Here is a 25,830-nt window from a genome sequence, read left to right on the forward strand (position 1 = left end):
GTGCAAATGGTTCATTATTCAGTCCGTTTATCTGTTTCCGTACTTTGTGCACTCTCAACAGGTCTCTTCCTATCAGCAGGAGAATCTCAGCGTTGGGGTCGAGAGGAGGGATTTCTGAAGCTATTTTGTTCAGGTGCTTGTGGTGATAGGCCACTTCCGGTGTCGGGATTTCTTTCCTGTTGTTAGGAAGATTGTCACATTCAATCAATGTGGGAAGCTGCAGACATGTTTCTTTGTCTAGAGATTCTATGACATAACCATGGGCTCTTCTTCCATATGCTTGTGTTGCGCCCATACATGTTGTGATGCTGTAAGGAGCCTCAGTGCCATGTATGTCAAACTTATCAAAAAACTCACTTCTTGCCAGGGAGAGATTGCTCTGGTCATCCAGAACTGCATACATCCTCATACTCCTCTGCTGTTGACCTGAGGGATACACGTTAACCAGAATAATCTTGGAACACGATTTACTACTTTGTCCTATGCCACAGACTTTAGTGCAGTTTGAGCTTATTTCCTGTTTCGTCTCTTCCTCCCCGCCGTCCTCTGCACACGGTGGGGGCTGACTTGAGGATTGAACTGCGCTTGTTCTACTGAAATGCATGGCACTAACATGTCTGTCACTTGCACATTCCAAACATTTGATTGGAGCTTGACAGTTTTTGGCCATATGACTTGTAGAAGCACAGCAGCGATAGCAGATCATGTGTTCTTTGAGAAGTTTTTTGCGTTCATCAAGAGTCATTTTAACAAATCCTCTGCACTTACTCAACGGGTGTGGTTTGTTATGGATAGGGCATTGTTTTTCTGGGTTAACAGGAATTTTCTCTGTTGATTTGAGAGGAGTGCTTATTTGATCTTGTGTGACATTTGTTTTATTGACAGCAACTGGGTGTCTGACTGGTGCACATTTCTCCTTTCTCTGAGGAGCACACGTGAGTGAGAGAGTCTTAAAACTTGGATCATTCCTTACTTCAGCTTCTGTGCACACAAATTCTTTGAAGAAGGAGAATGGTGGGAAAGACACATTATATTCTTTTTTAAATCTAGAACCTTGTGACATCCAGCGTTCCTGTAGAGGGTAGGGGAGCTTCTCTACAATTAGCCGGACACCTCTAGCCGTGTCCAAATAGGCCAAACCACACAACTTGTCACTTTGCTTTGCAATCTGGAGCTCTTGTAGAAGATCTGCTAGCTCTTGAAGTTTGTGGTTATCTCGGGATTGGATTTTGGGAAAAGCTTCAAGTCTTGAGAAAAGAGCATTTTCAATTGCCTCTGGTGAGCCATATATTTTGTCCAGTCTTGCCCATATTGCTTTTAGTCCATCCATAGGCCGGTTAACATTAACTGCTCTTATTCTGGCTGCATGCTCACTTGACTCCTTGCCAAGCCATTTCACCATCAGATCAACTTCTTCACTAGGTGTCAGCCCTAGTGGCTCTATAGCACTGATGAATGAAGCTCGCCATGCTTGATAATGTTCTGCAGTGTCATCAAATTTGACCAGACCAGATGTTATGACTTGGCTGCGTGCTAAAAACCTTGCCAGATCAAATGTGGGATTTCCTGAGTTTACATTAGAGGTAGGGACAGCAGTTTCCACATTAACATTGTGCATTGTGTCCCCTCCATGGTAAGAATTAAAGCTGGGGGATTGTTCAACATGTCCTCCTGTCATGTCTGGCTGATGAATGGGAAGAGACTTGAATTCATCTGATGCTGTGTATTGTTGCGTGGTTACAGCAGCAGGCATAGGTACTGTATATTGTTGCACGTTAACAGCTTTGGGCATAGTGTTAGGTGGGTGTGAGTGAGTCCCTTCATCCTTGTAGTCGTACTGACTGAAGTAAGATGACTGCTCTTTTACATAGTCTTCTGTCCTTTTCAGTGTTTGTATGGCTACAGGGCTGCGTTCGGATGTCTCACTGTATTTTCCTTCTTCTATGTCTGCTGCTACTGCCTCAAATACTTTTGCTTCAGCATTAGCAGCTGTAACTTCCTTTTGAAGAGTGAGTGCACGCAGTGATGCTTCAAGTTTTATCTTCTCAATCTGAATATATGTCTCTTTATCATGAAACTCCAATTTAGCTTTAGCTGCTTCAGCCTTAGCTCTTGCTTTAGCTGCGGCCAAACTGACTGAGGAGCACGCAGATGACCGTGAGGCTACGGAACGGACGTAGTGCACTGTATTTTGATCCATGTCCTTATTTGATTGCTCATCACTTGCCTTCTGTCCATTATCTTTGTTGTCCATGGCTCAGAAGTTGTCTTTATCCTTTGTCTTTTCTGCGTGGGACGTCTTTTTACTGTCCTGGCCTCGCTAAGCACTGTGACGTTTAGCAGTAACTCAGCTATACAGGTAGCTAAACACTTTCCCATCCGTCCACCAAGAAGCACTCAATTTGGTTCTTTAGCAGGGTTTAATGAGAATCGTGTAAAACTGTAACACACAAAGGTACAGAAAAAATTAATGCTAGTGTTACACGTCTCAGGTGAAATGAAACTGCTGTAACAAATGATGTTTTATATTCTTGTCTCTGCTTCTTTTTTTCCTTCCACGTGAGAAGCCTGCAACAAGAACAGCTCCAGTGAATGAGAGAGCGACCGCCGTCTTCTTCCCCAAACTCTGTCTGAGGGGCGAGGGGGCGGGGCTCCTCACTCTGGGTCTTCTGGTGGAGCGCTGTCTATAATTTGGTTCCCTTTTTTTTTTTGTTTGTTTAATTTGATGTGATATTGTGGTAAATTTCACTCTATAAAAACATTTATAATGCATCGCAATAATTTATGTGGTGGCTTATACACTTAAATTTTCCCGACTATATAAACAAATGACGGTTACAATCTTGCACTTTATGGTGTATCACACTAGCTAGGCTAACACATGTAAAAATCTCTAGCTTCACATAAAATATGTCAACGGTTACAAATTATGATTTATATGACAAGCACATTAGAACAGTACTTACAGACGATGCCGTTTTTCCTTTTTTTTTTTATTCAGATTAAAGAAAACACAACAAAAAAGACTTCTTTCAGAGCAAGACGGATCAACAGGCCTTCTTCCTTTCGGTAAACAAACTGTCGTAATAAAAGTGACCTCAAGATGGCGTCAGTTAACCGGTAATAGACAAAATTATAACTTTTACCACTAGGTGGCCTCAATAGATGAACTCAACATTGAATAACATTAAATTAAACAGGTTTCACTACAACGTTTATACACTTAATGTTTTCACAACATTTTCAAAACATAAAAGATATTTTTAATCATTATGGTCCACACAAGAAACCGATTTTGAGCCCAGCCAGGCTAAGTAATCATCCAGTTGAGTGAAATCTATATGGGGTCTGGGTTAGTCTAATGTAAAGAAAAGAAAAAGACTAGATTACAATCTTATTACTTTACACCCAAAAACAAAATACAACACCTGATCTTCTGCAGGCACCAGACACATTTACATTGGACCAAATAAGAAAAACAAGATGTAGCACATATTTTAAGTTGTTTATTATTTCCCTCTTGCTTATTACAACTCTACTAATTTTATTCTGAAACTTTTGATAATAGGAAAAGCACCAGTTGCTTTACTTTTACAAATCAATAACAAAAAAAAACTTAAAATCTCTCTGAAGGTTTTATTTAATTATTACAAATAGTTGGATAAAAAACCCCACTACATTTTATAATAATTTATTACTAAAGCAGAAAAAGCAAAAACAGTTATTTGTTTAGTTGGCCTCATAATTACGGTCTGAAGAGAATTAGAAATTTAAATATGTGTTCTTGGAGGAAAAAAAACAACAACAAAACCATTCAGGATTTCCATGGATGAACTGACGGGGAGGCGGTAAAACATTAGCATTAGCATACAGCCAGGCCTCTGGTGATTCCAAAGGCCTTGCTGCCAGAAACAAGCTAACGCAGACTAAGCAGGGCTTTTTTTCTGGACCTCTCATAGGGAATACATTACCTCTCTCAGGGATGTAGAAGAAATTATTCTTCAGCTGTAGATTCTCAACTATCCTGACATTTCTGTTTGTACAACTTGTTAAAAAAAAAATAAAAATCAAACTGAAAATTTAAATAAAATTTGGATATTTAATCTTGGACAGAGTTGGGAACATTCATTAAAGTCATTTTATGCACATGGGGGAAACATCAGCCCCTAATGTCTGTCTCTTGTTTTCAACGGGAAAATCTCCAACCAACATTAATTATCGGGTCTGGTGAATGCAGCGACAACCTTGGTGGACAAACTGATCATTGGCACATTTTGAGGTGAGCTATGAAACCAGCAGATGCTTGTTTTTCCTCTGTAGTTTCTCTAAACCTAAACAACAAAGTCTCCCCTTCTCCCTCATCCACAAGCTGTTTGAATAGGAGAGTCGACATCTGAAGAATCCCTGAAAAAGCATCAAACTTTTTCAGAGATGTAATAGATGTTGAACATAGCTGTCCATTTTAACTTCTATAAAGCCCTGGAAACATTTTACGAACATTCAAACTAACCACTAATCAAAATGTTGTGGGGTTAAGATTCAATGAAAAAAAAAAAAAAAGAGTTCAGACAGAATTGGTGACAGTTTGTTTAATGAACCAGATGAGAATGGAGACTAAAAGCTCAAAAGCTGTCAAGATGAAAACTTGAAGTTTTGTCTACATGTGATTCAGATTTTGTTCCTCAAGTGACTTTCATTAAGTTTACTTGGGGCAAAAAATGTACAAATAAAAACATTGCTTTGGTTTAAAGAAGAACAACTAGCCAATCCCAAAAAATGTTTTCTGGCAGAGCAAGTAATAAAAATGTAGCATGCAAACAACATATTGCCCAACTCCACAAAAACACTAACTTCTAGTGTGCAATTTAATTAGCATGTTAGCTCGTGTTAAGGAAGAGTATTTTAAATTAGCTTAATTTGGAAAAAGCTTGGCTCACTCTTGCTCTGTTCCCAGGTCCTCTCAGCGGGCGGCGACAAGGAAAACAACAATGCGTGATGACGTCACAGAATTACAGAGTTTAATCCCATACAAAGCAGCGTATGAATTAACAAGAAAACCGCAGCGTTACAGAGATATACATTCTTTACCTGAGACAAAAGAATTAGAAGAAAGAAAAGATAGAGAAAAGAAGGCAAAGACATGTCTTTGGAGAAAGCTGATGCCGAAAAGGCAGAATAGGGCAGCTATCTGAATTATTATTATTGTGCACGAACTCTTATAGTGAAGGCGTTTCTTTCCTTGTTAATGTATTCAATTAAGGCGTACCTCTGTTTGACCAACCAGAAGCTACCTTGAACACTCAGAAAAACTTAGAACTTCCTCTTTTTTACGCAAAAGATCAAAGGCCGTTTGCTCCTTGCTGAAACAATGGAGCAAGCAGCTGCATCCTGGTTTTCTGGGCTCTAGGGCCACCTGGGCAAATAAAACCATAAAACAAGACTTCACAAATACCTGTGAAATTTGGAGTGTCTCCCGTTATCTCAGAACAAAGCTAAATCCAGTAATTTGGTTCAAGGAAAGGTTACCTCCACAAAACCCAGTTCTGCTCTGCTGCATTCAGCATTCTCCAAAGATTTAAATCTCTGCCTTGTCACACAAAATCAACAATCTGACTATGTTGTGTTTTTATTGTTGATTTTATGTTGCATTGTATTTTTGTGTTTGATTTGATGTAAAGCACTTTGAAATGCCTTGCTGCTGAAATGTGCTATACAAATAAAGTTTGATTGATTGAGTACAAAATGAGGTACAATTCCTTTTTAACCTATAAAACATAACATTCAAACAATTTCCATTTGATTCAGATATCGTCACAGATAGTACAATTTTCAAATACATTCATTATTTACTAGATTAGTAGTTCTAAACTTAGATAATACAATCTTCATTAAAAACCTGCTATTAATACTTACAAAAATGTCTTAGAAATTAAATGTTAATGGTTTCAACATTCTGTGTTGTATTCAGTTTTATACCATCCCAGATGTTGGTTGGAAGACTTTTGATGTTCTGTGAACCAAACAGGCTTCTGTCCTGCAGGAGATGCTAATTTTATGGCCTCCTGACCTCTGATAACACAGCAGGAGCCTCACAGAGAGATCCCCTTTTGATCTGCATTTGGTTCCTGTTTCTGAATACTTACCGATTGAATAGTTTGGTTTTAAATCCTTAACGCAAACCTGTTCAAAATTAAGAAATTTGTTCAAAATAAGAATGTTCAATATACCTTTTACACGTGGCGTAAGATTAACTGTATTAAGCACTAAAAATAATCATTTTTCTTCAACACTCGCTAGAAACAGAAGTAATTTTTTCTCCCAGCTTGAATAACATTTGCTTTGATAAAATTAACAATTATACTAACCAGCCAACTCAAAATAGTGGTAAAAATAGCCTTCTGGCATTTGTGTTGTGATAATAGAGCAAGTACTAAATATTTAGCATGTAAAAACATTTTCTCCAACTCCAAAAAACAGCTACCTCTACTCAAATTAGCATGTTAGCTCATTAGCTACGTTTTCTTTTGCAACTTGATTTAAATTTGCTTTAATAAAAATAATACATTTTTATAAATGTCTTTGCATGTTAAAAACGATATTTTACAGAGATATATTATCCAATGTTTACAAATTTTACTCGAATATTGTTCCACAATTGCAACATTTTTGTTCTGCACGCATGGCTAATTTGAGGGATAACGTGATTTTATTATGACCAAGTTTAATGACTAAAACTGAGTTCAAGACTGGCACATAATATAAAAGGCTAAAATTGCTAAATGTTTTGACTGCACATCTGTAGCTTTTTATTTATTTATTTTTTAAAACGCTTCCAGGATAATTGTTTTTTTTAAACTAATTTATATTTAATTTTTTCCCACCTGCTGACCACCTGGCAAAGAATCGGTTCTCATCTTAGCGTCTCTCCTGCTTTCATTACACTTCATACTAGTTCTTCATTATTGAACACTTCCAAGCCTGCAAGTGTGACCACACCTCGGTGAACTTTGAACCTAAGCTTACTTTCACCCCGCAAAACTCCAAGGTTCACCTTCTGCAGCGTGTAAGAGGCCTTGTGCGAAATTAGGTTCCCCTGTGAAAATCTGTTCCCACTGTGTCGGGAGCATTGCAGCCACAGAAGCGGATGTGGCGGATCTGACCATTTTCACGGCGCTTCTGATCGACTTCTCAGTAAAAACAACTCATACAATCATGTCAAGGTTGTAATATTCAGTTTAATCGGCAGCTGCTGTTTACAAAATTGTAAAATAAATAAATAAACGAGGTCTTTTTACGCTGTTTTGTGCTATTTTAAATGCCAAGAGAATCGGTCTTTCTCCAACTTCTGTCACTTATACGCCTGACAGAAATAAGTCATTCAAACACAGTTTATTAAATATAAACATTATTATTATTAAACAAACAGTATACAAAGACTCGTTGAGGTACAAAGAACATTGCAACATAAGTAGAAAAGGAAACAGAACATGGGGGTAAAACTAAAGACAAACACATAAACAGTAAGACAAATGAATATAAATAAGATTTAAAACAACAGAAAAGTAGAGATACTGGCAGTTACCTTTTTTTTTGCATAAACAGATTTCAAATGTTTCATTGAGGTGTAATAAGTTTAAATTGGTTAAGAAAATTATCAAAACAAGGAGTAAAACCTCTCCATTTACAGCAGTATATATGATATTTAACAAGCAAGAAAACAATATTTACCATGTCAGATATTTGACTATCAAGGTCATCAACATAGTATAATATGTGGGTGATGGTTGTCTCTGGGATGTCTTTAATTTTAAGGGACATCCCATTTTTAATGTCTCTCCATAGTTTAAAAGAAAAAGGGCAGGAAAAAAAGAGACGATTAAGGGATTCCTCTGGACATTCACAAAAGGCACAACATGTTGAATCAAATTTAAATCTTTTGTGCAAAAATTAAACCACTGGGTAAATATTATGAGAGATTTTGAAGTGAGTCTCTTTCATCTTAGGTGAAACCAGCCGTTTTATATACTTGGAAAACGCCTTTTCAATCATAGACAAATTTTCAAGATATTATTGTTGTAATCATTCAATAATTTAGATGTGAAGGCAGTCACAAGTGTAACCCACATAAAGTGGGTTTGCCTCTTTAAGAGGGTTAGAGTGAGGGTAGGAATAAAGGTTAAGATTATAAGGTTATATAACCTTATATAACTTATATATAATCTATATATAAGTTATATAACTTAACTTATATAAGTTATATAACTTAACCTTATATATAAGGTTAAGGAAGCTGGTTGGTCTACCTGGCCAATAGGAACTTTAGTTTCCAGAGGGTCTGAACCAATCAGAATGCAGACTGCCGTTGTGGGTCCCGCCCTTCTGCCCCGGGTCTGCAGTGCTGTTGGTTTGCCCTAGACCAGGGGTGGCCAACCCTGGTCCTTGAGGGCCAGTGTCCTGCAACTCTTAGATGTCTCCCTGATCCAACACACCTGAATCCAAGAGCTGAATCACCTCCCAAGTGCAGTCAGGTTCTCCAGAGTCCTTCTAATGATCTCATTATTTGACTCAGGTGTGTTGAAGTAGAGATATATCTAAGAGTTGCAGGACACCGGCTTTCGAGGACCAGGGTTGGCCACCCCTGCCCTAGAGATCCAACGTAATGAGAATGCTGAGCTGTGCAGCGCCAGAGTATGTATCGTGACAGCTAAAGTATTTCGTACGAACTGTATTATTTACAAACTGTATTGTAAACAAACTCTTTTGTAAATAGATTTTATGTTGATCGTCCAGATTTTGGGCTGGAAATGATTTATTAAGTGTAAAACTGAACTTCAATTTTCTGCCATTAGAGCTGTTAGGAACCGTTAACTCTTTCTGGCAGTTGGTTCATCTTGTTCTCCATTTAGTTAAAGGTAAAATTTAGGTTATGACATATTTTTTACTTTATTAAGTTCACATTAGAGGGCTGCACAGTGGCACACTTGGTAGAGCTGTTGCCTTGCAGCAAGAAGGTCCTGGGTTCGATTCCTGGCCCGGGATCTTTCTGCATGGAGTTTACATGTTCTCCCTGTGCATGGTGGGGGTTCTCTACGGCTTCCTCCCACAGTCCAAAAACATGACTGTCAGGTTAATTGGTCTCTCTAAAGTCTCCCTAGGTGTGAGTGTGTGTGTGTGAATGGTTGTTTGTCCTGTATGTCTCTGTGTTGCCCTGCGACAGACTGGCAACCTGTCCAGGGTGACCCCCGCCTCTCGCCTGGAACGTTAGCTGGGGATTGACACCAGCAACCCTCCTGACCCAATTAGGGACAAGAGTGAACAGAAAATGGATGGATGGAAGTTTATATTATTTAGGTCAAATATGCTTTGTCATCTAGTGCCCCACGCATCCCGACTGAGAGCCACTATACAGTTGTCTGAGGCGTGTCCCATTGAGATTGGTGAGCATATTCCAAGCCTTTCATTTGAGTTTTTGTTGTTTTATCACATTGTTGTTAAAAAATATCCTTTATTTGAGTAATTAAGTAATGTTTTATTATTAATATGTTGGAAAAAAAGGATTAAAGCTAGAACAGCTTAGTAAAAATCCTATATTTCTGCTGGTCCTGTCTGTTGACAGGTCAGGTTTTGTATATATACAAAACCTGACCTATATATATATATATATATATATATATATATATATATATATATATATATATATATATATATATATATATATATATATATATATATATATATATATATATATATATGCTGGATTGTTCCTGATGTGGATTCCTCCTTTGATCTTGATGGCGAACCTTCCCACCTGGACCTAAAGCAGTGCTTCTCAATTTTTTTCTGTCATGCCCCCCCTAGGAAGAAGAAAACGTCTTGCGCCCCCCCACGTGACTATTAATAGTATCATTGTCAATAAAATTGTTATAAGTATACATCTGCATAACACTCCATTCTTATTAATGTATAAGAGAATATAAAAAGAAAGAAATATGGATCAACTTACCACAAATAATAGTTTAAAAAAAAACTTTAACCTGAGAAACAAAAATATATAAAATAATCTGTGCTGTTTTTTTTTTAAATCAAAGATGATGTCTGGATTAATGGCTACAATGAGCACGTTTTGCAATGCACAGCTTTTTGAAGCGGGGTTTGAAGCAGGACACAGCAACTCTCAGCTCCTGCTCAATGTGTAGCTGGGACCTGTATTTGCTTTTCAGAGCAGCAACAGCAGAGAAGCCAGAATGTGCACAGTTCTTTGTCCTAAGAGTGGATATTGCTTCTCCACATTCAGCCAGAATTCACTCAGTGTCTGGGATGTGAAACTTAGTCTCAATATGGAGTATATGCCTCTCAATATATACCTTAAATGGGTGATTCTCACGAACATGGTCCAACTTGTAGCAAAATTTAAAAAACATTATATACACAAAAAAACACTCACTCTTTATAAAACAGATCCTAATTTCACTTTTCACTGTAAAATTATAATCTATATGCACATTTTCTAGGTAATTTTAAACATTTTATTCTAACTTTGACCAAATAAATTCATTACCGTAACACAATTTTCATGAAGAAATTTGAAACCACAAAACCGTTTTTTTCACATTTTTTGGACACCAAGGACTTCAGTGTGCACAGAGAGACAGAAATAAGCAAAAATAGGCATTTTTTTTTTACAAAATGTTATATTTTAATGCAAAAAATCATTTCATCACCGTAACAGTGATACAAATTTCAAAGTCAATTTTGATTGTGATTTTTTATCAAATCATTACATTGAACAAACAATATAACCATAACATAAAAGGGTCTGGCACATTTCATCAAGGGATGAATATAAAAGTAATTCACATAACTAATCTAAATAAATCCTCATACAGTTAACATAGCGGTAATGAAAAAACACATGTCGGTAATGAATAACAATGTTTCGGTAGTGAACCCTTCATAACTACATTAATATTTAACTACCCAAACAATAAAATACCCTAGTAAAACATACATTTTTAAAATGTTAAGTTTATTAAGTTGACACACAAACTGAACAGAAAAATAGTCCCATATTTTTCCCAGCCATTTCAGGCAATGAAACAGTTTACCCTGTTTTCAGCAGAGGAAAAGCAGCTGATGTCTTCATCAAATGGCCCAGTAATCTGAGCAACAAAATTGTGTGGGGAAAGGTAAGACTCAATTGATATCAAATCAAATTCAGAAAATGACCCTGAACTACTGATAAAGGGAGACATAAAAAGATATGGTGATGGATTTTTTTTGTTCCTAGATGATTTGTGACCTTTTTTGTGACTCTTTTTTTCCTTCTAGGTCTGGCCTGATTTACCAGGCGTCATAGTTAATGAAAGTCTTGACTGCCACTTAGACACTTAGATTTAATATACATACATAAAAAAACAAAATGTTCATTAATTTTAATAATTCATTGGACTTTCTTTTTGTACTTGGCCCAGATTTCTGACACCACACAGAAGTGTCTTGCGGATGAAGAGGTAGGCAGTGGTTCAGGAATAATTTCTTTGATGTCATCCAAATAATACCATACCTTCTCACCAGCAAACCTTATTGATGGTATGTAGAAGCGATTGTCTCCCGCACAGCTCATTGTATCAACCTCATACTGACCACTGGCAATCTGGATTAATGAAGCAAAAAAATGTTATCAACTGCGTTTTTCAAAGACAATTTGATTATTACATAATCATTACCCTGATATTACATGTTGACAATCTGAATCCAATACTTGCACACCTGACTTCCCATTCTCCACTCAGTCTTAAACCTACCTGTGTTACTGTGCCAGGATAGAGGTCTCCATCATAGTCCACAAGGACCCATGTTCCTACTTTGATGGTCTCTTCAGATTCCCTTTGCGTGAAAACAAACTCCTTTGGAGAGAAGCAGTCACAAGAGTGACTACAGAAGCACGAAACTTCTCGAAATCTAATATTTCCTGGTTCAGTAGCAACAACCTGTGGAGACGTTATGTTTAGTTTTATCTGCAAAACCATGAAAATGTCAGATCTATAAAAAGAAATATTTTTTTTGAAATGCAAACTTACAACAAAAAATAGAGAAAAAATTGAAACCAAGCTGAAAAAAAAAAAAAAAAGCCAAGCAAAATAAAAATGAGTGCGCATTTGTTTAGTTGCACATATGGGTGCTCACCTGGTGTATTTTCATAGTTCCTGATTTCAGGAATGGAGGAACGAGTTCCCCACATGCAGCAATATTATCCTCTGTTACTTCAAAAAGCCTAACAGATGAGTGCTTTGCCAGATTCTCTAGTAGAGCAGAAGCATTTGGGATGTCTGTGCCATAGGCCACCACACGATCTGCAAGGTTTTTAAGAGCACCTTGTAACGTTTGGGTTACGTTTGAGGGAGGAGAGGAGGCGGCAGAGTCATCAGGTCGATCAAAAAAACTCGCAACCACACTGGTACTAGAATTCCACAGTGTTATCTTTAATAAACACACTCTTCAACAACCTTGTAATGCCCGGTTGAACGGCTGCTGTAGTATCAAAACATAAATAAAATGAACAGAGTCCAAACAACGTCCGTCTAGCACGTTTCTCCCTCGCTCTCCACAGAGAAGCTACAGCGCATACGTGTGACGTCATCAGCTAGACTAGAACATCTTAAAGAGACACCACAAATACAACTGTTACAACCTCCTACTCCATCAGGAGCTCCCTTCCCATGAGAGGCCTCAGTGAAGTTCCACGTCACAGTCTTAAACCCTTTCATAAAAGGCACTGTGGACGCAAGGTAGAATGCTACCTTGGTCCGATATTGAGATGTTGGTCCATCGGACAGGAAGTGGATATTTTTTGCCAGGGGTAGTTAGATGTTATGTATCCTAAAACTGGTTGCAAATGTGCCCATGTGGCAACAGCATTGTGCTGTAAACTGGCAGACACAGTAGCAAAGGACTACTGGAGGACTTTTTACTGTAATCAACATGGACTACAACATCATGCTGGGTCAAATTTTCTTTCAATTGCTTAAGATGAGTGAACTGGTGCCAAATGTTATACAAATGAGTAGAGATCCGGGGCAGTTCTGACTTGGTTAGCTCTACAAATGTTTCAATAGTGGCCACTTTTTTCTCCAGGGTGGTGGTTTTCATGTCAATTTCCATGGTAGTGCCATTTTGCAGTTTCTTTTTTACTGGTGTTGACCTTGTTGTCCACTCAGTCCAAGATATAATGTTGTTTTTAGTAGTTGGATCCATGTTGACAGGGAAAGTAATATCTTTGCAGGCTTCACATCTACCATACATGCAATCAATGTTTTCCGAATCACAGACAGATGAAGCCACTACATCAGTAATAGATACTGTATGTATCAATCCAAGATGGTGCATTTTTTTTATTTTATTTGAAAAATTCTCATGTATTTTGCAGGCACATGTTTCCCTATCAGTGATCTTTGGTCTCACTATCCAGAAGGGCCTCAGCTTAAAAAACTGGGAGCGGGAACATTGAGGCCTGGATTCTCTTTAAGAAATCTCTTGTGGAGATTTCCCATGGTGTCTGAGAGGAACCTCTTCCTATAAATTTGTCCACCCTTCCTGACTTCCCCAAGTTTACCATTTATTAATGTGGACACATCGTCTCTGTTCAGGAACAGTCTGACATTGTCACTCATCCTTCTTCTTTGGTTTCTCTCACCCTGCTTCTTGCGGTTCTCTCTCCTCTGTTTGGCTCGACTTGCAAGAAGAACTGTGGACCTGTTTTCCTCCATTCATTTTTTTTTCAGGCAATCTAGTTCCTTTTTCTTGTTACTAAGAATTTGTTGTGCCTTCCTCAGTTTTTCTCTTAATTTGGCTGTTTTTTTCCGCTTTGGAGTTGATGTTGCAGATGGATTAGAGTTCATGGTCTTTGGTTGGATGAATCTTTTACAAAGTTGTGGTTGAGGCTGAGGGTTGATTTGATTCACACTGTCATCTGAGGGAGGGGTTTCATTTAGTATGTGTTTAACTGTTTGTTTCTTTTTATTATATTGATTAGAATTTTCCCTCCATTTTTTTTGCTGTTTCTGCAGCTGCCTGGGTGTCAGATCTGCAGCTGCCTTTAACAACCCTTTTTCCTTGCGCTTCTGATACCTGTTAAAATAAGATATCAATAGAAACATTTGTGAGACAGCAAAGTTAGCAAAGCCTGTACTGTATTTGTACAGTGTGAGCGTGAAAAAACAGAATAGAAGGAGAGACGAGAAAGAGGGAAGAAGAGAGGGAGAAAGAGAGACACTACCTTTCCCTTTCCTTTCTTCTATACTCCTCTAGAAGGTCTGGATTGTTATAAATCTTCTGCCTATGTTTTTCCACCCTAGCTCTTGATGCCGCCCTCTTCTGTTCACTTCCTTTTGCCCTTCATATTAGGTGATATCAATTAGCATAAATTAGCTTAGAAATTTAGCCTAAAAAATTGAAAGTATAATAAACAACATTACAGTTTAAATAACCTATACATTTATCTATTTATTATTGCAAAATGACACTGTTCATCACCGTAATCTTGTTTCTCATTACCGCAACAGGCCTCAGATTACGCGGTAATGAAAGTTATGCATTACGGTAATGAATGACATCCACATGTGCTAACTTAAAATTCTAGCATGTCGTGATGACTCAGTTAAACTTTTCTCACAAACAGTGTGAACTCCCTAACTTCTTCTGTACAAGAAAGTATCTTATTAACAACTTTTTAAGAACATGAGGTATTATACATTACGGTAATGATAACCTGTAGTGTAAAAATAGGCATATGGAAGGAGAAACTTAACAGATGTCATGATCAAAAGATGTCAAACAATCTTACCTTGTAGCCATCTTTGTCTTCTCTTCTTTGTGGTGCATCATGGGTCAGAAAAACTTTATTTAAAAAAATGCTGTGAATATTACAGGACTTTGAACACGGTGCAACGGTAATGAGAGTTGAACCTCCGGACACTCACTTTTATTACAATATGCTGAATTACTTAACAGGAAATTATTATATATTATCATATTTTATTAATTTATGTATATTTAAACAAATTTATGATATTTTTTTTATAAACCTGCTGGATTATTCATAATAATAAATTGAGGCGAAATCATTTTTTTCCCCTTAGGACACATTACGGCAATGAATTTGTGACTCCAAAAACAGTTTAAAAAACATAAAAAAATTTATTTTGGTAGCCAACAATGATCTGTGCCAAATATTAGAAATAATGATTGTCCAAATAAAAGTGGATTATTTTGAGTTTTTATGAGTATGACCCTAAAATTTTCTAAGACATTCAATAGGTTGGGTTCGTGAGAATCACCCAAATGATGCCAACAACGCTCGCTGGTTTACTGAAGTAGCAGTCACAAAGCGGGATGATTGTTGGCAATATTCGGCACGCTTTTGCTGAAAAAACTCAAGCGGCTTATCAGCGTGATTGGGGTGTAATGTCTTTAAGTGACGCCTTCATTTATTTGGCTTCATGCTGTCCGCTGCTAACATTTTGAGACACAGTAAGCACACCGGTCTTTCTTCGTCTCCCACCATAGTACATATATATATATATATATATATATATATATATATATATATATATATATAGTTACAGATTGGAAATGTGATGAAAAACATTACAATAACACAAAGCTCATCACTTACTTGATAGTAAACCAGCTCACCACAACCATCCTTAAGATATGCATGGCTGCCCTGCCCTGAAAAACAGAGAAAAAATTATTTTATTGTTCCTCTTTGAGAAGTTTTTTTTATTCCAAATCCATCTATTTGAATAGAGGCCATTTTGCTTGACCCTTTGAACTTTGTGTGATTTGTGTTAGGTTCCCGAAATTGGAGATTTTGATTAGATATTAGAATATTAGTAGAATGGGTTTCAATTTGCTTCTGCAGCTAAATTAGTGATTCACACTGGACCAATCTGGCCTTTCAAAATAAAGCTTACAGATACCATAATAAAAATTAAAAATAGGGTCTTATAAGTCATATCAGGAGTTGACAACCTTTACCATCCAAAGAGCCATTTCAGCCCTCACTCCATCTAAATAAAACTTCAGAGATGCAAATGTTACTTCAACTATTTAAATAATAATAATTTTTAAAGAACCTCAGTTTTATTTATATTTGGATTTTAAAATACATAAAAACTTTGGAAACCATGAGGATTGATCCATTTTTTCCTTTATGGGATTTTGATATTTGGGGAATATCTGAAAAAAAAAAAACTATTTTAATGTTATTCTGTTGTAAAAACACAAAGCAATTATTTCCATACATATACATCAACTTCTAAGACTTGGATTTATTACATATTCATTTTTAAAAAGTCATTTGGTTCTTTAACATTTTTAGCCACAATTATTGTTACTATTGAACCTTGGAAGCACTAAAGAGACACTTGTGGCTCCGGAGCTCCATGCTGCGGATCTCTGCATTAGATCGTCCAAATTCTCTTAAAATAAGGCGTAGAAATACTCTTTCAAATAAAAGCCTTAATATTTAATTCCATCATATACATTGTTGCAAAAGTTCCATAAAAATAGAGTGACCAAACCTGTAATTAAGTACATTATGTTTGGACCCTAAGTTCTTCAGAAACCTAAAAACAAAAAATAAAAAAGTGATTTTTCACATCCACCACCAAGCAGAGAAGATGCTCATCAAAGGAGCAGCTCTGGCAACCTGGAGGAGGAAAGAGGGAGGTGAGGAGGTTGAGAGAGACCATCAACAAGAAGATTCCTCAGACTTCACGTCCATCCCTTACAGCGGGAACCAACCGGCGAGTCGGCGACACAGAACACATTAAACAGCAGGAAACCAAAACCTGAGGCGCTGAAGAAATCCATTTAGGACGCAGAGCCTTTAAGAACATAAAGTCCCTCTGCTGCCTTATCCCAAACAAAGACATGAGAGACTGAGCTTATCCAACCTGAGTGTTGTGCTGCCACGGACACAAAGCCTTGTGACCAGAACCAGAACTGGGACCAGACCCAGAACCAGACGCAGGACTGGGACCAGACCCAGAACCAGAACCAGGGCTGGGTCCATGTCTGGAACCAGAACCACACCCAGAACCAGACCCACGGCTGGGACCAAACCCAGAACCAGGACTGGAACCAGGGCTGGATCCATGTCTGGAACCAGAACCACACCCAGAACCAGGGCTGGATCCATGTCTGGAACCAGAACCACACCCAGAACCAGGGCTGGATCCATGTCTGGAACCAGGCCCAGAACCAGACGCAGAACCAGGTCTTGGTCCATGTCTGGAACCAGAACCAGGAGTGGAACCAGAACCAGGGCTGGGTCCATGTCTGGAACCAGAACCAGGAGTGGAACCAGAACCAGACCCACGACTGGGACCAGACCCAGAACCAGGACTGGAACCAGGGCTGGATCCATGTCTGGAACCAGGCCCAGAACCAGAACCAGGGCTGGATCCATGTCTGGAACCAGGCCCAGAACCAGACGCAGAACCAGGGCTGGATCCATGTCTGGAACCAGAACCAGACGCAGAACCAGGGCTGGGTCCATGTCTGGAACCAGAACTACACCCAGAACCAGACCCACGGCTGGGACCAAACCCAGAACCAGGACTGGAACCAGGGCTGGATCCATGTCTGGAACCAGAACCACACCCAGAACCAGGGCTGGAACCATGTCTGGAACCAGAACCAGACGCAGAACCAGGGCTGGATCCATGTCTGGAACCAGAACCAGGAGTGGAACCAGAACCAGACCCACGACTGGGACCAGACCCAGAACCAGTACTGGAACCAGGGCTGGATCCATGTCTGGAACCAGGCCCAGAACCAGACGCAGAACCAGGGCTGGGTCCATGTCTGGAACCAGAACCACACCCAGAACCAGGGCTGGGTCCATGTCTGGAACCAGAACCACACCCAGAACCAGACCCATGGCTGGGACCAGACCCAGAACCAGGACTGGAACCAGGACTGGATCCATGTCTGGAACCAGGCCCAGAACCAGATGCAGAACCAGGTCTTGGTCCATGTCTGGAACCAGAACCAGGTTTGGTTCCATTTCTGGAACCACACCCAGAACCAGGGCTGGTACCATTTCTGGAACCAGAACCAAGGCTGGGACCAGAAACAGAATCAGGGCTGGATCCAGACCCAGGGCTGGGACCAACCAGTAACAAGCCCCATTGACCAACCTCAGAATACAGAGGTACCTGATCTTGGCCATGAGGCTCCAGGCGACGGCTCCCAGAGTTGGACCCCGTACCAGGGAATGCCCAGCTGCCTGGCGAAGCCCCAGTGACCTTCGTTCTGGGTACACGGTTCCCAGAACCCAGATCTCGTCCAGGGACCACCGACTTACCTTCTGCCAAGTAAAACTCACCCTAAACCTGCCAGGTTTAGTGCACCCAAAGCCCACATGAAGCTTGGCTGGAAACCCTGGTTCTGGAGAACAAACATCCATACCACTGGTTCCACTGATAGCTAGGAAACAAAACTATCAAACTCCCTGGTTGATGTTAAGGCAGAGTTTAAAAATGCCTTTTCTCTGGGTCAGATATAGTGCAGCTTAGTGCACTTCAGCTGGTGGCTCCATTAAAGTTGAAAGGATTGCCATAGTAATACTGCCCCCGCAGCCATCAGACCTAACCCGATTCCTTGTGCAATTTTTTCTAAAGCCTTTATCGCCTTTGGTTTCTTAGCGTGTGATTCCCTCCACTTCATATGTTCTCTTATCCGCTTTTTCATATTTTCCACACTGTCGATCGCTTGTTTTAATTCTTCCAAATTCTCCCTTGAATCTCTAAAATATGATTTTATTTTGTGGAATCTAATATCGGCATCTCTAATTTGCATCCTAAGTATTTTTAAATTGTCATCGGACACCGTGTTCGGTTTTTTCAAAAGGATTGTTATTTCATTCATACTTTTAATTATGTAATCCAACTCTCTCTCTGCCCACGTCGGCGGCTCAGGAGTTTCATCCATTGTTGTAGCACTCCATACGTTTTTAACAGCAGTCTGAATGGTTGAACTCTTCTTCACTGACTGAACGTCTCTTGTGGTCAACTAAAATTACAAATTGCAGTTTTGTGATGTAATACAGAAAAGCGTGATGTCACAGATTGATGTCACAGCCTCAGCAGAACAAATGGCAAACTCATCAAGTTTGAATGAAAACAATTTGTGTGCTTTTTTTTTACTTTATTTCAAATGAATAACATGAGCATACATACAGATGTTAATTGAAAGTCAAATATTAAAATATAATAAAACCAAATAAATAATAATTACAGATATTGAGGGTGTTGATGTTAAAGTCTAGAAAGACAAGAGTTAAATAAATATATATACATTGGTAAAAGAAAATGATGTGTACTTTTTCAGTTAGGTTTTCATAACAAAATGTCAAAAATATATTCGAATACATCTAAGATTGTATATTATAGCAAAAAAAACAATAAAGGCAAAAAAAGAAAAAAAAACCTCTATGAGAAGTCAATTCTAGATTGAGTTGAAAAGCTTTTGTTACTCCAGGTGAATTGTATGTCAGTAGGATGACGATGTCTCCAAATATCTAATAAATTTAGCCGGTTAGAGAAGTTCAAAAGATGGTTCTGTCCATTTGTAAATCTAGAGGATGTTTATCCAGTTGAGTGGAAAAGACCACATTAAAATCTCCCCCTAAAATAACCTTTGCTGATGGAAACTTAGTACCAAGACAAAACATGGTGTCCTCCAGCTCTTCTGAGAAAATAATATTTAAAAAATCAGAATTATAACCATGAATATTGACAGAAAAAGATGTAAGAATGAAACTCAACCGCTATTTGTGTTTTTGTTTTCAAATTGTGAAACCAGGAAAAATTTATGTAAACAGAAAATATTTCTACCAGTTATCAATGAAAATAAGAATTGCTTTTGAGCCGGTGATATTTTCTGAATATTATATAAGTGACAGGTTCGTCAATTCATCCTGTCATAAACACTCATGCTGCGTTTATCACACAGCCTCCAACAAGTTAGATGATGTTTACTGGAAACTGGTGGTCAACGTAGAAACAGTGCAATTAGCTCCTCTGCTGGTCTATAAATCACAGCAGAGCGCTGGACAGACTGCAGCAGCAGCAACAGACTGCAGCAGCAGCAACAGACTGCAGCAGCAGCAACAGACTGCAGCAGCAGCAACAGACTGCAGCAGCAGCAACAGACTGCAGCAGCAGGAACAGACTGCAGCACTTATATGCTTAATTTTACTAATGTATTAATCTACCTTTTTCAAATCGTCAAAAGGCGATCTTCACAGGTTGATGCTCTTGAAGTCTGCAAAAATGTATATTAGTGCAGTTAATATAACATTTGGGCTTTTCAAAAAAAATAATTATATATATATATTCAAGGCAAATCAGCCTTTGTTTAGATTAATCACTGAAGCCTTATATTGTAAACACTGGACACTTTACTAATGCAATTATCCTCATTTATATGGTACTGTGACAGCACTAAGACAGTAGTATTAATCTTAAGAGTAGTTTAGAAAATGACTAATAAATCCTAAAATATTGTACATATAAAAGAACAAGAGCTACGCTTAAACATAAGTATATTTCACTGTGAGGGTTTTGCATAGACCAGCCAAGAGACATAAAAGAATTTCAGAAAATAATCTTAATTTATTACAAAAAGTATCCAAACTAATTCAAAAATGACAAACTGGGCCCAAAAACTGAGATCAACATAACAAAGTGTAACTCAAGTGGTAACAAAAGAAACTCAAGCACAAACTGACCTAACAAACAAGACATGAGGGGAACTTAAATAGTGGCTGATCAGACCACTGCTAACACACACAAGGGGGTAACTAAACACACAAGAACCTAACAAATACTAGTGAGATTATCATTAAATCTTTAAATTAAATAAATATAAAATTTAAACTAACTTTGAAAAAGAAGAAACATTAAAGAAATGGTCAAAATAAACTATAAACCAAATATCCCCTTCCCCTGGTGAACAAATGGACCGGCCCGCTGAGGGAGTTTGACATCCCTGGACCTCAGTCAGCTGGAGCTCATCTGTAAATTCCAGGGGCAGGTCCAAAGGAAACTAATAACTCAAAAAGAAGAAATTAAATGGTTGTCTTTAACAAAAAATACAAAGAACTGACAAATAAAGTTAACTAAATGTGTGCAAGTCAAATAGTTAACTAAAATGTCAGACTAATAAAAATAATTTCAAAGATAAAGATAAATCTAAACTAAGCACTAATTAATATGTAAAGTAACATTAAGGAAGAACAGAAAACCATTACCAATTCTGTGTGACAGCAGGGTCAGCTGTCACATTCACATAAGTGCTAGCAAAATATTGCAAAAACATAAGAGAACAAAACGCTTTAAAGTGTCACTTACAAGATAAAACAAACATGATTTAAAATATTAACTGCTATGCCTTTATTGTTGTTTCTTTGTTTTTTTTTTGTGGAATTGTTTTACTACTGCAGATGTTTTGATTAGCAAAATAACAAGATCTCTGGCTGGTCTTCCATGGATGTCTGCAGGGGACAACATGATACAATTGAGAATATTGGAAAAAAGAAAGACTGAATCATTGTATATGAATCATGGAGAGGAACACATGGTGTGCTGGTTAAATTTTATTGTGAAAGCATCACAAACTTACAGGTTTTTCACAAAATATTATGCATTAAACATGCTACACAGATTTTTTGAAACGTCATAAGGGATATTACTTTTCTGCTTAATTGGGGTTGTATTTTTGAATACTTAAACCTTTTTAGTCAGCAACCTGCTAGATCAGAGGTGCCCAAGTCCTGTTCTGGAGAGCCATCATCCTGCAACTTTCAGATGCATCCCATCTCCAATATATCTGAATCAAATGAACTGTTCATTTCAACGCCTCTGCTGAGCTGAATGTCTGCTGGTGTGTGAATTCAGAAATTAGCTTCAGGTGGTATTGAAATAGGGTCCATCTGAAAGTTGCACAATGGTAGCTCTCCTGGACAAGACTTGGATACCCCTGTGTGAGGTTGTAGAATCCAGAAGTATTCCTCAGGAAAAAAAATGTGTTTTTTTAGATTTAACACAAGTCCTCCTAAAAAAGAAAATCCACTCTTAAACCATAACATTTGCTGAGAACATGTTTTTGACAAAATATAATGACAGTAGTGACTATTTTTACACTGAAAACAAGAGCAACAAACATCCTCCAGAAATGCCAGTCACAATTGTTACCCAGTAAACTGTGTATTACTTGTGGCTTTAATATGAACAATGTCCCAAAAGAAGTTCACAAAGTGCAGTTCCTTCAGGTGTTAAGCTTCCAAAACATGGCGCTCTTCTGTCCAAACAAAGAAGACTGAAGATCTTCTGTCCTGTTGCACACCATGCCAGTGTCTTTACTGTGAGGTCTGAAGTCTTCCAAACAAATTTTGAACTTTGGGAGACATCTTGTGCTGCTCAAGCTGCATGAAGATTTTTTGGAACACTTCAAATGTGAAGCGCAGAGCCTTTGGATAAGCCAGGTTAAGGGAATATATCAAACCCAGAAGCAGGGCACATGCTGAGGCAACTGAAGTCAGGTCCTGCAACACCTCCACTCCCACAATGACGATGCCAATGTCTTCTGGGGGTTCTTTCAATCCCTCTCCCTCCTTCCGAATCACAAACACTGCCATGGTGAGTTGTTTGAGTTCCATCTGGGCATCATCTCCGCTGCTGCCCTGTAGTGAGTTAAACAATATGTTAAAACTTGAACACTGTAACTAATCTCTCACTACAGAATTTGGAAAATAAAAGCCTTGTAAATGCAAGCACCAAGTATAAGATGTACAGCTTGTGAACTGAAGAGTGGTTTACGGCATTTGAAATATCCTTGATAAATTTTCCAAGTTTGAAGTTGCATTACAAATAATAAATCAAAGGGTGATTTTTAATTTTTTTGAAAAGATAATGCATGTATATAGCTTTATACATGTTTCATCATATTACAGGCTTTAGCTTAAAAAACAATTTCTTAGATTTCATATCAAAGCAGAATACTGAGCCAGCCAATGGTCATCTTAGGGTGGAACTCAATACAAAATGCATATTTGTGTTGCTTGTCAGATATTTTGGAGCTGGTATCAAAATACCATGACGCTAAAACATATTCTTATTAACTTGTTTGGCATATTGGTAAACAAGAAATGAAGTTGATGTGCTCTGCTGAACAGCAAATTCACCATTTCTGGATTTAAGCAGGACCCAGCCATGTTAAATTTACATTTCTGACACCAAATCTGCCCCGCTTTTTCAAACAGATGTTCACATTTAGAAAGGCCAGTCCATAAATCATTTAAGAAGGTAAAAACAACTGACATTGTATTTGTCCATTTGCTTGAATGGGATGAGATGCAACTTTAAACCTTTAAAAACTTACACAGTATTCCTTAATAAGGTATTTTGCATCCTCTCCAAGAAAGGTGATGAGCCCTTTCAGAACACATTCCCTTCGAATCCCAATGTCTTCAACCTGTAGAAAAGTTATCATTATCAATATTTCATATCTGAAGAGATTCATGATATAACTAATATATTTGGGCTGTTCACAACAGCAAAGGCCTATCAGATGCCATAATGTACAGCCCACAAGTCCACTGGGTTTTAATGCTGCACTTCAAAATTATTCATATTCCACCTCTGCCACATTTTATCCTTCACATCTCAATTTGTGAAACTAGACTGTATTGTTAAGGCTTTTTCTTAGCACAATCTACCAGAACTAGTGAATATCATTTTCCATTAAAGAGATCTCTTACAGCATAGAATTGATACAAGTCAAACATTTAAAAATGCTAAAATTTAAAAGCAACAGAAGCTCAAAAATTTGGCTAAATTGCACCGGTTTCTGGCAAGTTGTATAGAAAGGTTTATTTTATTGAATTCATGAATAAACCAGAATACAGACTTACTATAACAACTAAATGCAGCAGAAATACATGACAGGCAAACTCGCTTTTCTTCAAATGATATCAGCTTTGCACAGAAAGTGTATCAAGTATTAAAATTAAAACAAAGTCTGAAAGTAACTAATCACTTTAAGTTCTTTGTTTTAAATGGAAAAAGGTAAATGGCCATAGCTTAGTTCACTGTGTCCATATTGATGATATCCATACCTCATCATAAGTTATCATGATGCCAGCCATTTTTGCACGTGTTGCTCCTCCTTTGGCCTGGATGACTTTAATCAGCTGACTTGAGTGCCTGTCCAACTGGGCCAAGAAAGTCTGCTCAAGGGAAAGAGCCATGAGCCTCTGGAACTCCGCATTAATCTGTGAAACAAACAAAAAAAAACTTACTATGTTAAAAAAAATTACTTAAAGTAAATACTCAATCATTCCCAAAGTCTAAGTTCAAAACCCTTGACATTTAATTTCAATCTGCATTACTACCTCTTTCTGTTGGAACAGAGCAGGCCATCTGTCCTTGAAATCCTCTATACCAGGTTCTTCATTCACCACCTCCTGACGCCTGTAGGCAAAGGTACGAGCCATTTTCTCCGCAATGACCCTGTCATTGTTCCGCCTTTTGATTGCTGTCAAGAGTTCAATTCTCTCTTTTTCCATGCTTTCTTGTGTTTCTCCCAATGGAAAGGATGGATAAAAGTTGGCTTCAGCTCGTCTTGGCTTCTTTATTTTTGCAGCAGGAGAAACAGAAATACTAACTTTGGATTTAAGAGAGTTTACAGACAACTCTGGACATCCTTGTGATTTGAGTAGAGTCCTGTAGTTTCCCATTTTGTACTTCAGCCTTTGCTTCCAACCGTAGCAACCATTGAATGAACCGGGCTCTTTTAAACACGGATGTTTTTTAACCAAGGCCTCTGCAACTACACAGAACTGTGCATCCTCTGGGTAGGCTCTGTATCTGTAGATCTCTTCTACTAATCTATTTAGGATGTCAGTCTTCATTCGGGAGGTGACCGTCAACATTTTGTTGTTTGCTTGATACTCAGAATTCCCCTTCTCTAGCTTATGTTCAGTGTCATATGAAAATATGGGAATGGGAAAGTTGGCTGGCCATTGTTGTGTTCGCGATGGCAAGGATTCAGGGGAGGAGAGGATTATACTGTCATTTGAGGCTAAAGAACTGCTGTCGTCAGAGTGAACTGTAGAACAAGATGAAGCTGTTTCAATGACATCAACAAAAGTTTGAATGGTTTTTTCTTGAATCACCTTGACTGTTCCCAAGTCCTCCAGGTCTGAAGTTGAGCTGAGGTTGAAGAAGTCATTACCAAACTCTTTGTCCATATATTGCAATCTGACATTGGTCTTTAAACCAAAGGTATCCTTCACCTTGCTGAGAAGCTCATCCAGAGAGTCTGGTATGCCATCTGGAAGAGTCAGTTTTTCAGTGTTGCTCTCTCCTAGAATCACCTTCAGTCTTGCAGGTTTTGAACTTGCCATGACAATCTGAGAAAAGGGTACATACAGAGTTAAGCAATGCTGGTCGCTATTTAAAGTCATTACAAAATATTTTATATACATTATTAGTCAAATGTTTGGACATTTGCTTGTAGAGGGCCAAAAAAATATTAAGGTAGTTATTAAAATATTACTGTATTTTAAGTTCAGCCATACAAACACAAAAGTCTTTTGTACCACGCATTTAATTTTTTGTACAATCTTGTATTACCTCACCCTTAAACGTGGATATATCTTTTCACAGTAACAAGACGTAATCCTCTAATTCTGTAGTCTTCCAGCGGGTATACATCTGTTAGGTCTTGTAGCTCAACCAGTTTCAGTTCTTTGTCTGA

The 25,830-nt window shown here is 38.1% G+C and overlaps 1 protein-coding gene across 1 annotated transcript; it reads right to left on the bottom strand.

Moving 5' to 3' along the window:
* Positions 1-21,661: 21,661 nt before the first annotated feature.
* On the bottom strand, positions 21,662-25,552 carry LOC122839512. Its single transcript, XM_044131126.1, has 4 exons — positions 24,464-25,552; positions 24,188-24,343; positions 23,452-23,544; positions 21,662-22,753 (listed from the first exon to the last, which is right to left on the bottom strand). The coding sequence occupies exons 1-4, from the start codon at positions 25,535-25,537 to the stop codon at positions 22,430-22,432; spliced, it is 1,647 nt and encodes a 548-aa protein (XP_043987061.1). The 5' UTR covers positions 25,538-25,552; the 3' UTR covers positions 21,662-22,429.
* Positions 25,553-25,830: the final 278 nt, after the last annotated feature.

The sequence above is a fragment of the Gambusia affinis genome, linkage group LG11 (assembly GCF_019740435.1).
Source record: "Gambusia affinis linkage group LG11, SWU_Gaff_1.0, whole genome shotgun sequence".
In the NCBI taxonomy this organism is placed as follows: domain Eukaryota; kingdom Metazoa; phylum Chordata; class Actinopteri; order Cyprinodontiformes; family Poeciliidae; genus Gambusia; species Gambusia affinis.

Coding starts and splice junctions, on each gene's coding strand:
- LOC122839512 (XM_044131126.1), bottom strand. CDS start 25,537: ATGACTTTAAATAGCGACCAGCATTGCTTAACTCTGTATGTACCCTTT. Junction 23,545..24,187: donor TCATGATAACTTATGATGAG/GTATGGATATCA, acceptor ACTTTTCTACAG/GTTGAAGACATTGGGATTCG. Junction 22,754..23,451: donor ACCTTATTAAGGAATACTGT/GTAAGTTTTTAA, acceptor AACTCACTACAG/GGCAGCAGCGGAGATGATGC.